The sequence below is a fragment of the Suricata suricatta genome, chromosome 12 (assembly GCF_006229205.1).
Source record: "Suricata suricatta isolate VVHF042 chromosome 12, meerkat_22Aug2017_6uvM2_HiC, whole genome shotgun sequence".
Classification (NCBI taxonomy): Eukaryota; Metazoa; Chordata; class Mammalia; order Carnivora; family Herpestidae; genus Suricata; species Suricata suricatta.
This window is the reverse complement of record NC_043711.1, coordinates 85230031-85245758: the sequence shown is the minus strand read 5'-3', so window position 1 is coordinate 85245758 and position 15728 is coordinate 85230031. Positions and strand designations below refer to the sequence as shown.

The 15728-nt window shown below is 56.9% G+C and overlaps 1 protein-coding gene across 4 annotated transcripts in view; it reads right to left on the bottom strand.

Annotated features, from left to right (window-relative positions):
- Positions 1-9915: 9915 nt before the first annotated feature.
- The window catches only part of SRC (SRC proto-oncogene, non-receptor tyrosine kinase), a 51143-nt gene continuing 45330 nt past the window's right edge, over positions 9916-15728 (bottom strand). For all 4 annotated transcript variants that reach the window (XM_029916619.1, XM_029916618.1, XM_029916620.1 and 1 more), the window contains 5 exons: positions 14785-14964; positions 13632-13708; positions 12733-12886; positions 12462-12593; positions 9916-12184 (listed from right to left, as the gene is read on the bottom strand). In XM_029916619.1, the coding sequence (XP_029772479.1) occupies positions 11976-12184; positions 12462-12593; positions 12733-12886; positions 13632-13708; positions 14785-14964 (752 nt within the window). In that variant the 3' untranslated portion in view covers positions 9916-11975. The remainder of the gene's footprint in view (positions 12185-12461; positions 12594-12732; positions 12887-13631; positions 13709-14784; positions 14965-15728) is intronic.

Below are 15728 nucleotides of genomic sequence, written 5' to 3'. Positions count from 1 at the left end.
GGAGCAGAGGGAGTGGCAGGAGGGGAGGGGGAACAACAGCAGGGGACACAAAGGGTCTTCCTATGTGTACATAGATCTAGGTGAGTGCTTTCGACTTGGTTCTGCAGAGATATGGCCCTTAAGGGAGGTAGACCCTAGTGAGGACAGGGAGGGTGGAAGGAAAGAAGGGGCCCCCAGCCCCATCCTACCCCCGGTGGGGTTTGTTGGTCAAAGACTGAGTAAACCCTGAAGATCCCCCCATAAACTCGCCCAGTGGCAGAAAATTAACAGGAGGTCAGGCCAGGGGGCCTCAGACAGGCAGATGGAGGCCTGCACACGAAGGAAGGAGAAGAAAGCTCAGGAAAGGCTCAGACAGAGGGCGGGAGGAAGCCGGGGGGAGCTGAGCAGTGAGGCGAGACCCCCACATCGCCAGGGGCTCTGGGATGACGCACAGGGGGCAGCAGTGGCAGCCAGGGCCGGGCACGAGGTGTGACGCACGCAGCCTGCTTGCAGGCTTGCAAGGCGGCCAGACAGCCGGTGACGTGCCACCTCGGCAAAGCCCCAGGAGAGGGAGGGGAAGGGCAGCAAGAGTTGGGAGGTAGACAGGGCGGCGGGGTCGGCAGCCAGCTGGACAGACAGGAAGACCGTGACAGCTTCACAGCCCCCAGCCAGAGAAGGACACCCAGACAAAGTCAGCCAGACAGACCCATGCACTCGGGGAGACAGGACCAGACACACAGTAGTCCTCAAAACACATGGAGACACAGCCAGGAGGGACCCTCCTTGACACACAGACAGACGTCCCTGCACACCCTCATCTATGCACACCGACGGGACTGGTCAACACACACAAGACAAAGACAGACACAGAGAGACAGAGACAGATGCTGCTACACAGTGAGACACACACAGAGACACCGCCAACACTCCTGTTCACATAGACAGAAATGATCCGAAACCCCGGCACAGGCTGTCAGATACACAGCAGGGAGAGAAACAAACCCATGCACACAGACACTAGAGTGCCCAAATACACACACACACACACACACACACACACACACACACACAAACAGGAAAACCAGATACACACACGGTGCACAGGGACAGAGGGACAGGCAGATCTCAAACTGCCTGACGTGGACAGAGATGTAAAGACCCTCACTCTGGAACAGACAGACGCACCTAACATTGGAGAGAGATGGGCGCAACAGCCAGAGGGCAAGCCAGAAGGGAAGATGGAGACGAGGAAGAGTGGCCAGGGCCACCTGCTGCACCCCAGCCACTTGGCTCAGGGTCTCCCTTCCACGTGAGAGTAGCTGGCCAAGTACGAGACCTGCCCCACAGGGGCTGCTCAGTCACTGTTTGTTGACTGAATGCACGACCAAGTTTGCCTGATGTGGGAGGGCCACGTTGGGAGGCCAAGGTGCCAGGTGACAGGGAAGCCAGTGAGGACTGTGTAGCATAGCCCAGGGCAGGAAACAAAGCCCACGCGAAGGCAAGGTGCTAGGATGGAGAGGGAGGAAGGGGGCACGGCCCATTCGGGGGGCCATGTAGACAGGAAGTGGACCAGGAGGGGCAGAGGGAGCAAGGATGAACCTGGGGCGTGGACCTGGGTGCTGCGTGGGCAGTGGTGCCTATGGAACATCCAGGAGGCAGGTGTGCAGGGAGGTCTGCAGTTAGACGTGGGCCACACAAAGGGAGAGGTGAGGCCCAGAGTGAGTGAGGTTGCCAGGCTCGGCCAGAAGGGAGAAGAGGGAAGAGAAGCAGCCATCTGATAGGTAGGGGAGAGTCAGGAGATGCAGAGTCACCAAGGTCTGCAGAGTCAGAGCCCCGGGTTTGCTGGCGGCTGGGAGGTCACGGTGCCTACTGTTTAGGGAGGTTGAGAACAAAATGCAGCCAGACCGGGAGCGAGAGGGAGGTGATATGAAGACAATCCTGGGACAGGAAGGGGAGGGAAGGGATGGGGCCTGCAGGAGGGGGTGCTGCAGGGGGAGAGATGGACCTGGTGTCGGTCAGGGGCTTAGCTCCAAGATCCTACCTAGAGACCAAAGGCAATGGATCGACTGTGGGCAGAGGGACTTTGCAAAGGGGCAGGGGAGGTGCGAGAAGCAGTGGGCAGGGGTGAGGCCGGAGCTGCAGCAGGAGGTAGACACTCACAAATGGCGCCAGCCAGCTCTCACCCACCCCCTCAGGGACAGCAAGGGAAGAAAGGAGGAGAGAGAGAGAAAAAGAGAGCCAGCCTCACCTGGAAAAATCTAGATGGAACCCCCAGGAGCGGGAGAGGAGAGAGAGACAGAGGTGGGGAAAGCAGTGAGTGAGGGGGAGGCGGTGGGTGAGGAGACACACACACACACACACACACACACACACACACACACACACACAAAGTCCTGCAGTGATGCACAGAATTGAAGCAGAATCCAATAATGACTGAGCAACGAAGCAGAGGGAGCAGGAGGGAGGGCGTTAGACACACATCCCGTGTTCAGAGGGGCCCATTGCTGACTGAAGGAAGGAACAAAGAGGAGGGACTCGGCTAAGAAAGTTCTGAGACGGACAATGTCACACGTGTACACAGGGATGTAATCGTGGTGGTTCCCTTGGGGGTGGGTGGTCCGGGTCTGGTCGGGGAGGTGGGTCCACAGGCATAGACACGTGTAACACTCACTGAGGTTTTTCTCCTTAAGATTTGTGCATTTTATGGTATGAAAGTTACTTTTTTTTTTTAACTGAGAAAAAGAGGATGAGAGAGGGAAGGAAAGAGGTATGCCTCAGACAGGGAGGGAGGAAGGGGGACACACACATGCACACACACACACACACACACACACACACACACACACACACACACTGATGCCCAAGTAAGAACAGAGCCTGACAAAGTCTGAGGAAAAGGAACATAAAAAGGTAATATGACCAAGAAACACTGCTGCCTAGACCCTCCCACGGAGAGGGAGAGAGAGAGACTCCCAGAGAGACCTGAATGAGGAGGGGGTCCCACGGGGCAGGAAGGAAATCACCAACATTGGCTCCTGGAGCTGGAGACCCCGAGGCTGCGGGCTTCTGGTGCATTCTACCGGCATGGAATGGCCTGTTCAGGGTGACCTGTTGGGGACAGTGAAGCGGGCATGTGGGGGGAGGGGGCGGGGATGGTGCTGAGTCTGGGGTGGGGCTTGAGGGGTGCCGGGGCTGGGGGGTGGTGGTGAGGGGCCCAGGAGCTCACAAAGAAGCGGGGGGGAGATGGAGGCCGGTGTAGGTGCTGAGATGGCCCAGCAGCGTGCAGGGGAGGACAGCAGTGGGCCCGGGGAAGGGGGGTGGGAAGAGGGCCCAGAAATCACTCTCAGACACACAGACGGATGTACAGAGCCGCAGATCACCGCATGCTCCTCCGCAGAGTGACAGCAAATGTGGAAGGAGGAAGAGAGAGTTTGGGGGAGGTTGGAGAGAGACAGACATCAGAGTGTCTTAAAAAATCCAGATGGAGCCAGAGAGGGGATGGGGAGTGGAGAGCAAGAGGGTGAGAGATCTCCCTCTCCCTCTCTCTCTCTCTCTCTCTCTCTCTTTCTCTCTCTCTCTCACACACACACATACACACACACACACACAGCAGCAGACAGGAGTGTGTGTTGAGCACTGAGGGGTGTGGGGTGAATGGAGAGCTGCTGCTCTGTCCCTGTCTGTCTCTCCACACCAGACACACACACACACACACACACACACACACACACACACACACACGACTGCGCAGTCACATCCGGGTGGGAAAACCGTGGGAACACGCAGAGTTGAGCTAAGGCTCAGAGGCAGAGACACACAGACAAAGAAGGACAGGGAAACAAAGAGAGAAGAGAAAGCGTGTGTGGGAAGAGAGGGGACGGACAGACACAAGTGCAAACGGGCCCCACGAGTCTAAGATCAACCGGAAGCTCGACCCCGAGCGAGGAGTTTGGGAAGAGAAAACCGAGATGGGTTCGGAGTCAGGACGGCTGGAGGGAGGGGTCGGCCCAGGAGTGAGGACGAGTCAGAAACGGCCGAGTGTTCCGGGGCCCAGCCCTGCCGGACGCTGGCAACACTGAGGGAGTCAGGAAGGGACCGCACGCCACACACACACCACACACCACACACAGGTACCACACACACGTGCCACACACACCACCCCTCACACATACCACACACACGTACCACACATAGCACACACACCACACACACACCATCCCTGACACACACATACACCACACATAGCACACACACCACCTGTCATGCACACCACACACATACCACACACAACACACATACCACACACATGTACCACACACACTACCCCCACACACACCACACACCACAGCTCCCACATACACCACACACAACCCACATCACACGTGCCACACACCACACACACACCAGACATATCACATGTACACCACACGTGTCACACACACAACATGCCATACGTACCGCACACACCACACAAATATATCACACACACCATAGCACACACACCACATATACTAGATACACACCACACAAATGCTACACGCACCCCATCCACACCACACCACACGTGCCGCACACACAGCGCACATATAGCACGCGCACATACACACCTACACAAATGTAGGAGCCCAGAGAGAAGTGGAAAGGAGCGAGATGAGAGATAAACCCAGGAAAAGCAGGAGTCTCCATGCACCTCTCTGGCTCTCTCCCAGCGTCTGTCCGGATGTCTGTCTGTCTCCCTGTCTGGCTTTCTCACACACGATCACAGCCCCAGGAGAGAGGATGTGACAACGCGTTGGCCGTTCCCGCCCGGCTCTACCCCCTCCCCCCTCCTGGCCCTTGTCCTTTGCCCCCTGCCCTCATCTGCTGCTCCTCACCCCCACGCCTCTCTCAGCTCTGCCTCCTGGGGGAGCGTCCGGACCCTCCGTTCACACTGAGGACCTCACCCCTACTCTCCTGGGACCATCTGTTCTGCTCATCTGTCCCAGACAGGATACCCCTCACCCCTGCACCGCCAACCCCAACCAGGCCTGGACCAAGAGCAGGTGCTCAGCGGGAGCTGACCCGAGGGACCAGGGAGTGGATGCGTGCACCCACCTGAGCCGGGCCAGGCTGGAGAGCAGCAGGGTGGACGTGGACTGAAAAGCAGAGGGTAAGAGAGCAGGGCAGAGGCCAGGAAGGCGAAAGCTGGAGGAGGTGGAAAGGCAGAGCAGGCACCCTGGAATAATGATGGTGGAGGCTGGGGTGCCCAGGGCACTAGGGCATGAGTGGAAGAAAACACCCACCCTCCTGCCCAGGGCAAGGGGCTGGAGTACAGGAGCACAGCCTGCACCGAAGTTCAACAAGCCCACGGAGCCGGAGGCCAGGAGGCCAGGAGGCCTGCAGGGCAGATGGGGAGCCAGACGTGCAGACAGTAGGGCCACACGTTTGGAGGATAAGTGAATTCACAGGGGGACCCCAGAAAAGGGACAAACCTGCGGGGGCAAGACAGACCTGGACAGAAATGGACAGAGACAGTGGGGGAGGGGCTGGCCCAGGACACCTTGCTTTGATGCACTCACACTGACGTCAGGGGCAACCCGCAGCGGGTGGAACAGAGACGAAGGAACAGAGGGAGGCAGCATCTACCCAGGCCTGGCATAAGCTCAGCAAATCTACAGCCCACAGTGATTTTCGGGGCCCACAAAGAAGTATAACTTCTCTTAAAATCAGAAGACAAATAGGGGCACCCGGGTGGCTCCGTCGGTTAAATGTCCAACTGGAAGTCAGCTCAGGTCATACTCTCACAGTTCATGAGTTCAAGCCCTGAGCTGGGCTCTGCTTGGGATTCTCTCTCCCTCTCTGCCCCTGTCTTTCTTGCTCTCTCTCTCTCTCTCTCAAAATAAATAAAGTTTTAAAAAAAGACAAATTTTTAGCTCATCTTTTTTAAGTAAACTTTACACCCAACATGGGACTCAAACTCATGACCCAGAGATCGAGAGTCACATGTTCCATGAAATGAGCCAGTTGGGCGCCCCTCAAACCATAGTTTAATATATGTTAATATATGTGACTTTACACCAGTATTGAAATATAATTTTGAACATTTCTTATAGAGGAAGGGGCTCACGAAGGCAAAGCTAACTAGGGCCCACAAAAGTCACAATGGGGCCCTCAGCGGGAGTGGACGGGAGGTGAGTTGAGTTTGGGGCATTTAAAGATGAGGTGTCCAGGGCGTGGTCGCCAGGGAAACCATCCTGGACGGGAGGCCTTGAAGCCGAGGGTGGAGGGAGCACAGGACTAAGCCCGGGGCCAGGATGGGGAGTGAGCAAAAATTCACCCCAGAGGCCAAGTCCCAGGAGTCGCGGGGAAGGGAAAGAGGGTGGGCGGGAGGTTCCAGCCCAGGCACGCGTGTACACGGATGCACACACAGGCAAGGAGCAAGGAAAGGAGGATGTTAAGAAAAGTGCAGAGACATGGAGGTGGCTGGCCCGGAGATCCAGCCATACACTCGTGGACGCGCACACACCCCCCACCCGGGGGATGGGACCAAGACCGAGATGAACACTTAATGAGACCACAGCAAGAGGGAGGCATGGGGGATGCAGAAGCAGACAGAAGACAGACAGACAGACACGCAGGCAGAGCTAAGTGAGGAGACACAGATCCAGGATCCCGTGGGTCACAACGTGAGGGAAACACTGGTCCAGGAACTGAGTGGGAATGACCCTCGGGTGTCGTGGACTGGGGACAGCGAGGACAGGATGAACAACAGACAGATGGACAGAGCTCCACCTCTCCTCACCCCCTGCACCAGCTCGACCCCCCAGACCTCTTTGCCTGGCTGCTCCCATCTCTGTCTCTCTGTTTTTGTCTCTGTTAGTCTCTCTTTTTCTCTCTGCAAACCACAGCTTTTTTGGAGCCCGCAAGAGAAAAATGAAAGATGAGGCGAGAGAAAATGCAGACGATGGACCTCATGCATGCGTGTGTGTGTGCGCGTGTGCGTGTGTGCACGCACCTTTAGCACAGGGTTTGGTCAGAATTTCGTGGGAGGGAAGGGTATGAAAGGAGCAGAGGATGAATGGAGAGAATGAAGGCAGCGGGGCCACAGCCTGGAAGGCAGCAGGGAGCTGGGACACGCACGTGCCCCGCACACACACCGCACACACACACACACACACACACACATGCCCCGCACACACACCGCGCACACACCACGCACGCTGGCAGTGCGGCAGTGTTGAGAAGGCTAGCGGAACCACGGAGAACGGAGGCAGGGCAGGGCTGAGAAAGACGGACCTGGCGCAGAAGGCCTGACATACCCAGGCAAGCATGGGCGCCCGCAGCCCACGGCCCGGGCAGCACTAGGCCCAGGGCGAATCTGCAGTAAGACTTTTACACACTTGTATGAAAGAGTGAACGGCCAGCGGCCCACAGTGAGAGCCAGTGCAAGGGAGCCAGAGGACGGACAGACACACTCTGAGACAGAGACAAGGAGACACAGAGGCCGATGGGCGGAGAACCGATGACAGGCCTAGATGGACACACAGACCCACGCCCTACCCTTGCTGAGCAGGAGGGAGGGGAGGCGCACAGAGTATGGTCTTTGTGTGTGCGCTTTTCTGCAACTCTCCTGCTCTGCTATGAGAAATATATATTATTTTTTCCATGAGGGAAAACATCTCATTCTCCTCAAAGAAAAAAATGTATGCAGAGTAAGAGAAAAACCACTGGACTCAGGAAGGGAAGGTGGAGAGGACTCGGGGGTCTCAGGTCTCCAGTCCCCTGAAGGGGGCGAGAATCAGGACAGGGCTGCAGAAGGAGGAGCAGAGGCAGAGGGGCTGGGGGACAGTGGCCCCCCAGACGGCCCAGCTCTCACGTCTCCACACTGTCTCACCACGAGTGGAGCAAAAGCAAACTAGACAGAGGCCTGGAGTGAGGGAGTCAAAACCACAGGAGCCCGAGACACGAGCTGGGAGAGATGGCTCCGACTTCCCGGCCTCCCTTCCCTGACCGGACACGTGGGCCAGATCTGGGCGCATCAGCTCGGACTTGCCCAGTCCCTCAAGCTCTTGTGCCCGTGGGTGAGCTGTGTGAGCTGGCACAGTGGCCCTTGCAAGTTTCAGGGGGTCAGGAAAACTCCCAGAGGCAGCCTGGGGCTGCTGAGATGTGTTTTGAAGGATGAATAGGCGTTTGCAGGTTGCAGAGAGAAAAGCAAGCGCATTCCCCATCGTGGAAAGGGCTTGGGCAAACGCATGGGGATGTGGGAGAGCCTGAGAAAGAGTCAGAAGTCAGAGAGATTGATAAGCAAGAAAATTTGTGAGACGGAGAAACTAGAGAAAGAGACAGCAGCCAGGCACAGAGAAAAAGAGAAGCCAGCAACAGCCTGAGACACAGAGATGGAAAATCAGAAGCACACAGAGATATCCTGAGAAGTGTTGATGGGGGGAATAGGAAGAAACAAAAAAAGTGTTCAGACAGAGAGCCGAAGGCAGGGGATTGAAAGAGAGAAAGAGACGGAGAGGCACAGAGGGAGATAAGCACAGAGAAAGATAGAGCGAGACAGAGACGTGCAGAGAAAGGGGGCCCAGAGTCCCAAAGTCCTGGGAACTGTGTGGTTCTCGATGGCCCCCCAGCACTGCCTACATGTTCTCCCCACCTGCCGCACAGGGGAACACTCTGTCCCCATCCCTGTCGGGGATGGGACACATCCCTGGCCTGCTGGCACACGTTCCTGAGCTCCCCCCGCCCACCCAGGCACACTCGGGCCTGCCGGGAGAGGCCGGTGCCGCCTGTGCCCTCCGAGCCCACAGAACCCAGCTGTAAACTAGAACCAGGAACCTGAACCTCGGGCACCAACCATTGCATGTGTCCGTGCAACACACGCAAATCCCTACACACTGATCTGGAGAAAACAGGCTCACTGGCTTCATGCCACATGGATACCCACATACACACTCACCCCAGGAACTCACAGGCGGGAACACAACCTGGATGTGTGTGCACACAGATGCACACAGCCCTGGGCAAACCCATGTCCAACCTCCCAGTCACAGAGCTACGTGGCATAAAGGTTCACACTTCCAGGAGCCCAGATTCACAGACCACCTGGAAACATGTCCACACACCACACAGCTGCCTGGGAGCAAACTGGCCCCTACACACACCCACACGAGTACAGAGGCACACACTCCTAGGAGCAAATGGAAGGAAGGTGCAGCCACAAACACATTCCCTCCTCCTGGGTGCACACACCCGCGGCATCTCCGGGGGTCCAGTCTGACCTGCATACTATGGTGTTTGGCTTGTGGAAATACTACTGCAGAGAGAAATGTCCTAATTTTGAAATTTGTTTTTAACCGGACTGCTATGATGGCCAGAGGTGACAGATACATGTGCGATCTGATGTAAAATAAATTTCTTCATAAAGACTGTTGCAAACGAATTGCCCCAGTTGTGTCCCTTCAGTGGTGGGGGAAAAGGGAGGAGAGGAAAGGTCTTTGGACTTTTCTCTCAAGTGCCTGGGACTCTTGCAGCTCGAGCTCCAGCCCAGCACTCCTGGGAAACAACTCAGCACACGCAGCCACAGGTCCCCTTAAGCACATCTGCAACCCCACATAGGCCCAACAGCCCTATCACCCCCCAGCCCCCAGCCCTGGCAGCCCGGGACATCTGCATCCTGAACTGCTCACACTTTGGGAGTCCTGGCTTCCCCTGGTGCATCTCACACACAAGCAGAACCCCTGACAGATGTGCTCACTCCGCAAACACGGGCGCAGGTGCGCACACACGGCCACACGCCCAGGGGGCTGTCTCCAATCTGATCACGTCTCCCCCAGGCCTGAAGCCCTCTACGAGCCATTGGCGCGGCTCACATAAAGGCCCCTCTGACTATAGCCTGGCCTCACGGCTCACCCTTCTCATTCCCCAGCACGCAGCCAACACCCGGTAAACCACAGGTCACACTTTGAGGTCTGTTTGTGTTTAATCAGACAATATGCAAAGTATTTACAACCAATTTCTGGATCCCTCCCCTCCCCCCACAAGCCTGGGCCATGGAATGTGGGACCCCCCAGGCCCTGCCCAGAGCTGGGGGGTCCCCTAGGCCTCTGCATAGTCATCTGAAATCTACAAAACACTGTTCATTTAAAAAAAAAAAAAAGACAGTATTAGGACACCTTATACAAAGGGCCCCGGGCAGCTGTCAGGAGACTTGAGTGCGCCGGGGAAAGCAAGCCCAGATTTGACCGGGACGGACAGCAGACTTGCGTCATCAACATGGAGGAAAGGAAGAGTTGAAATCTCATAGGCAGGCACCGCATGGCCTCCTCTCCCGCCGGCAGGGCCTGGCTGGCTCGGGAGCCCCTGGCAGCGGGAACATTATTGCTGTGATGGGGGCTGTGGGTGAAATGTACATGTCTGGGGAACAGAGCCGGCGTGGGGGGGCATTTTTACATGTTAAATATGGACACACGTGCACACACATGACACACATACACACACAGAGAGGCCCTTGGCAAGATGCCCACAAACTGTCAGCTGCCCCTCTTAAGATGGGGCACCCTGAGGCCCAGGGAGGATCCACCACACACCCTGAGGCCCAACCTCAGAGCTGGCGCCAGTCTCCTGCTACCCCGGGCTGGGCTCCCCAGGGTTACACCAGGCCGCAGGGTCCGGGGCAGAGAAGTTGCAGAGGCCACGGCCACACATGGAGGCAGACGCTGCAGCCCAGACAGGAAGGAAGGGGCCACCTGAGGTCACACAGCCAGGCCTGGTGCACGGCAGCGGACACTTGAACTTGATACCCACCCCCCAGCATTAGGAACTCCTTTCCCTACTCATGGGTTAAAGGAAGCCAACTGAAGGAGGAGAGCAGGGGGCCAGCCATTGAAATGACACAGGACAAACTGGGCGGGGGTGGGGGGAGAACCTGGGGTTCCCTCCTGAGGCCTGGGCCGCCCAACCAAGTGGATCTTCTACTTCAGTTTGATTGCCTCCAGAACCTGGGAGCTCACTCTCCTTCTTGGCTGGTTAGCTCCAAGGATGAAAAAAACCACTCACATTCTGATCGATATCTACTCCCCAACACTGGTATGGTCACCCCTCATTCGGCCACGCCCTACATTCATCTCCACTCCCTACCCACACAACAGCCCTGCCAGTCGGGCAGTGGCAGCAAGAATCTGTTATCTCTAACTCAGCCTCAGGCCCCTGGTCCCCTGAGCTGCCCCGGTCTGTCTGCGGTGCCTCCAAGGACAATCTTGTTGGTTCCTGAGGAAGACAGAGGGAGCACCGGGTTCCAAACCCACCTCGACCCTGAACTGTTCTGTGGCTGTGGGGCAAGTCACTTCCCCTCTATGGACAGTTTCCCCATGGTACTATTAGGGCATGGAATTGGTGACCTCAATGGGTCCCTTGGGTCTCAGAACAGGACTGGGGAGGTGCCCAACCCACCCACCATCATCAAGTCAAGCGAGGCCTCAGCTGCCCAGCCTGGGAGCCATGGCAGAGGGGTCTGGACCCAGCAGCTTCGCCAGCAGGGGTTTCAGAAATGGACGGCAAGGGGCAGGGTGGCAGGCAGGCCGAGGGCCAGGCGCCCATCACTCCTCTTTGGAAAGGCTCTTCGGCCAGCTCTGGAGGCAGATGTGGGGCGATATGGGAGTGTTAAGGAGTCAACGTGAGGAGCAGACTGAGGCCAGGAAACGGTGCCTCAGCCCGTCCTTCTTCCCGGTTCCTCCTACAGAGACACATCGAGCTCCAGGAGGGAAGGTAGGGAGGACGCATGTGGCTGGAGCAGGTGCCAGGACGCAGTCACGGTGCCAGCCTTAAGCCCTGTCCTCAAGGCTGCCCCAGGCCCCAAGCCCTTCCGTGCCACAAAAGAGGGAGGAGCCTCATCACTGGCAATTCCGCCCCCCAGAGGGGATCGATGCGGGCAGGCAGAGGGAGGCAAGACCCTCCATCAGCGGCCACCCAGCCCAGGATCCAAGCCAAGAACCCAGTCTGGCCCTGTAGTGTGCTCCCTATAGGTTCTCTCCAGGCTGGTACTGGGGCTCGGTGGACGTGAAGTAGTCCTCCAGGAAGGCCTGCAGGTACTCGAAGGTGGGCCGCTCCTCTGGTTCTTTTCGCCAGCACTGGCACATGAGGTCGTGCAGGGACTCGGGACATTCGGGCGGGCAGGGCATCCGGTAGCCCCGCTCCACCTGGTCCAGCACCTCACGGTTGACCATACCTGTGGGTAGAGAGAGGTGTGAGGAGGCTGGGCAAGTGAGGAAAGAGGGGAGGGAGGAAGATGGTGAGGACCACCGAGAGCGCCTCCAGCCCAGGACAGAGTGTGTGTGATCTCTCCAAGGCTGAGAACCCTGATCATTGAGATTCTAAGATCAGAAGCTCAACCTCTTGGTTTTACAGATGGGGAAACCGAGGCCTGGGAAGGGGTATGACTTGCTCAAGGTCAGCAGGGCAGAGGGGTTCAGGGACTAAAGATGGGCAATGAGGGGTCCTCTTACCGGGGTAGGGCACCCGTCCCTTTGTTGTGAGCTCCGTCAGCAGGATCCCAAAGGACCACACGTCTGACTTGATGGTGAACCGGCCGTAGAGGGCAGCTTCCGGAGCCGTCCACTTGATGGGGAATTTGGCACCTGCCGGAGGGAGAAAGTTCAGGGGAGGTGCAGCAGGACGTCACGATGGCGCTGCCAGAACTACCGCTCTCATCCCACAGGACAGGTGCGGAAACAGGCCTGGAGCAGGCCCTCTGGCACCGACCCAGGCCCTGCCCACCTTGCCGGGCGGTGTACTCGTTGTCTTCAATGAGCCGCGCCAGCCCGAAGTCAGCCACTTTGCACACGAGGTTCTCTCCCACCAGAATGTTGGCAGCGCGGAGGTCCCGGTGCACGTAGTTCATCCGTTCCACGTAGGCCATGCCTGAGGCGATCTGCGGGCAGAGAAGCCAAGGCACCCGGTTCAGGGACCACCCGGGGCCCCTTTCCAGGTCTCGAGTCAGGTGCCCAGGGGTGGAGAGCCAGTCAGATGCCCTTCCCGGTCCTCGGACAAGGGAGGTCTGCTTATAATAAACACCATTGGCACAAAAGCAGGACCGGAGCTCAGTAGGAAGAGGGGACGTGGGACAGAGGGCAAGGGCAAAGGGGAAGCAGAAGACAAGATACGGCCCAGGAAGCAGGGTGACGATGAAGAGGCAGGTCCCAGGTGCCCCACAGATACAGAGGAGTGTCAGGTCCTGCCTGCTGCCCTGAGTCCCCTCTCTGAACCTCAGTTTTCTCATGTGTCAAATGGAATGAGGGCCATCTCCACCTCCCCTGATTGTGCTAAGGATTCACGCAGAAATGATTGTTGAGCGCCACCTACAGCAAGCAAGTACTAATGCAAGTTTGTTGAGTGACTGAATAATCTTTACAGAGAAGAAGACCGAGGCCTGAGGCCCCAGAGGCGTCACTGACTCCTGATGCCCAGCTCAGGGTTCTTTTAAGCTCTGCCCAGAGCCACCACTACTCACAGCACCATTAAGTGGTCCCCGTGATAAATGTGGTGAGATCAGAGAGTGTGGGTGGCAATCAAGTCAAGCTGCCTGGAGGGGGCCCTCAGTAGGCCAGAACTGGCTGAGCTAAGTGGGTCTGAGTGCTCTAGGCCCAAGGCTTGGGAGGTGGCAGGGGCTGACTCACCTGGGCGGCCATGTCCACCAGCTGCGGCAGCCGTAGGTACTTGCCTGTCTCTCCCTTGAGAAAGTCCAGCAAACTCCCTGGACAGAGAGAAAGCAGCCCTGTGTTCCCCGGGCCAGGAAGCAGTGACCCCCACACATCCCGCCCACCTCACCAGCCAGCCCTGCTGCATGTGGCAGAGCACATTTCCCATAAACCCGTCTCTGGACAGAGCCTCACGTGGCATTTGTCACTCAGAGGGCAAAGCAGGAAGGGAAACAACCAGATGTCAGCCTGGACAACAGAAGCCGTGGCCCATCCCTATGCCGGACTGCTACCACCCGGCAGTAAAAAAGGGACAAACTACTGACCCATGTGACCAGGGTGAACCTCGAATGTAGAAGATGACATGACATAGGTGAAACTCTAGAATAAACGAAGCTATGGTGACAGTTACTGCCTGGGTTTAGGGCTGGAGGGTGCTGTCCGCCAAGGGAAACCAGGGAGCTCACTGGAGTGGTAGAGATTTCCTGCATCTTGATTGTGGTAAGGGATGCCCAGAGTGTCCGTTGGTCCAAGCTCACAGAACTGGACGCTTCAGGTTGTGTATTGTATTGTTTGTATATGACACCTCCAAAAAGCAGAATTTTGAACAAACTGATTTAACATTTAAGTAAAGTCAAGCCAGGGGCTTGGAAGGTTGGGGGACTTCTCTTTCTGTCACATAATGGCCAACGGCTTTAGAAAACCAGCAAGCTGGGGGAGATAAGATGCATTGCAGGGAAATCATTAAAAGCAAAATGAGAAAGGCAACCTTTGGTCTGACTTTCCATGGACGTGACACGTTGGTTCTATTCCATACCATCTTTTCAAATGTACACTCTAGGGGCTCCTGGGTGGCTCAGTCGGTGGAGCATCAGACTCTTGATTTCAGCCCAGGTCATGATCCCAGGGTTGTGGGATCGAGCTCCACAATGAGCGTGGAGCCTAAAATTTTCTTTCTCTCTCTCTCTCCCCCCACCGCCTGCCCCTCTCCCCAGCTCACACTCTCTCTCTAAAAATAATAATAAATAATAAAATAAAATGTACACTCTAGATGTGGGAAGAAGTGAAGCGTGTCCCCTCCTGCCCAGCAAGGGACTGTCACGCGTCTCGGCGCCAGTCGCTCAGGCCTCACCCTTGCTCATGTACTCCGTGACGATGTAGATGGGCTCCTCAGACACCACCGCATACAGCTGCACCAGTTTCTCGTGCCTCAGTTTCTTCATGACCTGGGCCTCCTGCAGGAAGGCCTCTGGAGACATTGTGCCTGGTTTCAGGGTTTTGATGGCCACCCTGGTGGTTCCGTTCCAGGTCCCTGTGTGGGGAGGGGTGCAGGCTGCCTCAGCGGAGGCCCCCCTGGTCCTATACCACCGGGACCCAGGATCTGCCTGCCTGGGTACCAGTTCCAGCTCTGGCCTCCCCAGCCATGTGACAAGCCCAGCCAAGGTCCAGCCCCTTTCTAAGCCTTAGTGTCCCTGCCCATAAAATGGGCACAATGGCAGAACACTCCTCGGAGGGCTATTACAAGGATTAAATGAGTCTCTGGTACATGCTCAAGAAACAGAGCCAATGTTGGGACGTGACTGTTAGGAACATCCCAAGAAACAGCATATTTGCGTAAAAGAATGAAGACCACGGCTCCTTCCGGCAGCACGTGGAAGGTGAGTCAGGCATTAGCAAATAAGTGGGGCTGGGGGGAAGCAGAGCCGGCCTGTCTCCAGCCTCACTCTTGAAAAAGAAAGGCCTGGACTAAGCACGAGGGCCTGGAGGCCAGACTGGCCGGGGCTGGCCTCCCACCTCCGCCTCCCGACAGCAGCGAGACCACGGTGGGGTCTCAATTCCCTTCTCTGAGCCTGTTTTCTCGTCTGGAAAACGCAGATGCCATCGTGTCTCCGGATGGGGCTGTTTGCGAATTAAATGAGATCTGAGGCGCTGGGCCAAGCCCACAATAGGGCTCAATTAGCTGCAGCTGTCGTTTTGTTATTATCTGGGTGTCAAACTGTGAGGCCTTGGGGAGAAGCTGGACTCTAGACGAGTGAGTTTAATCCGAGTTCTTGCCCCAGCTGGACCCAAGGGCCT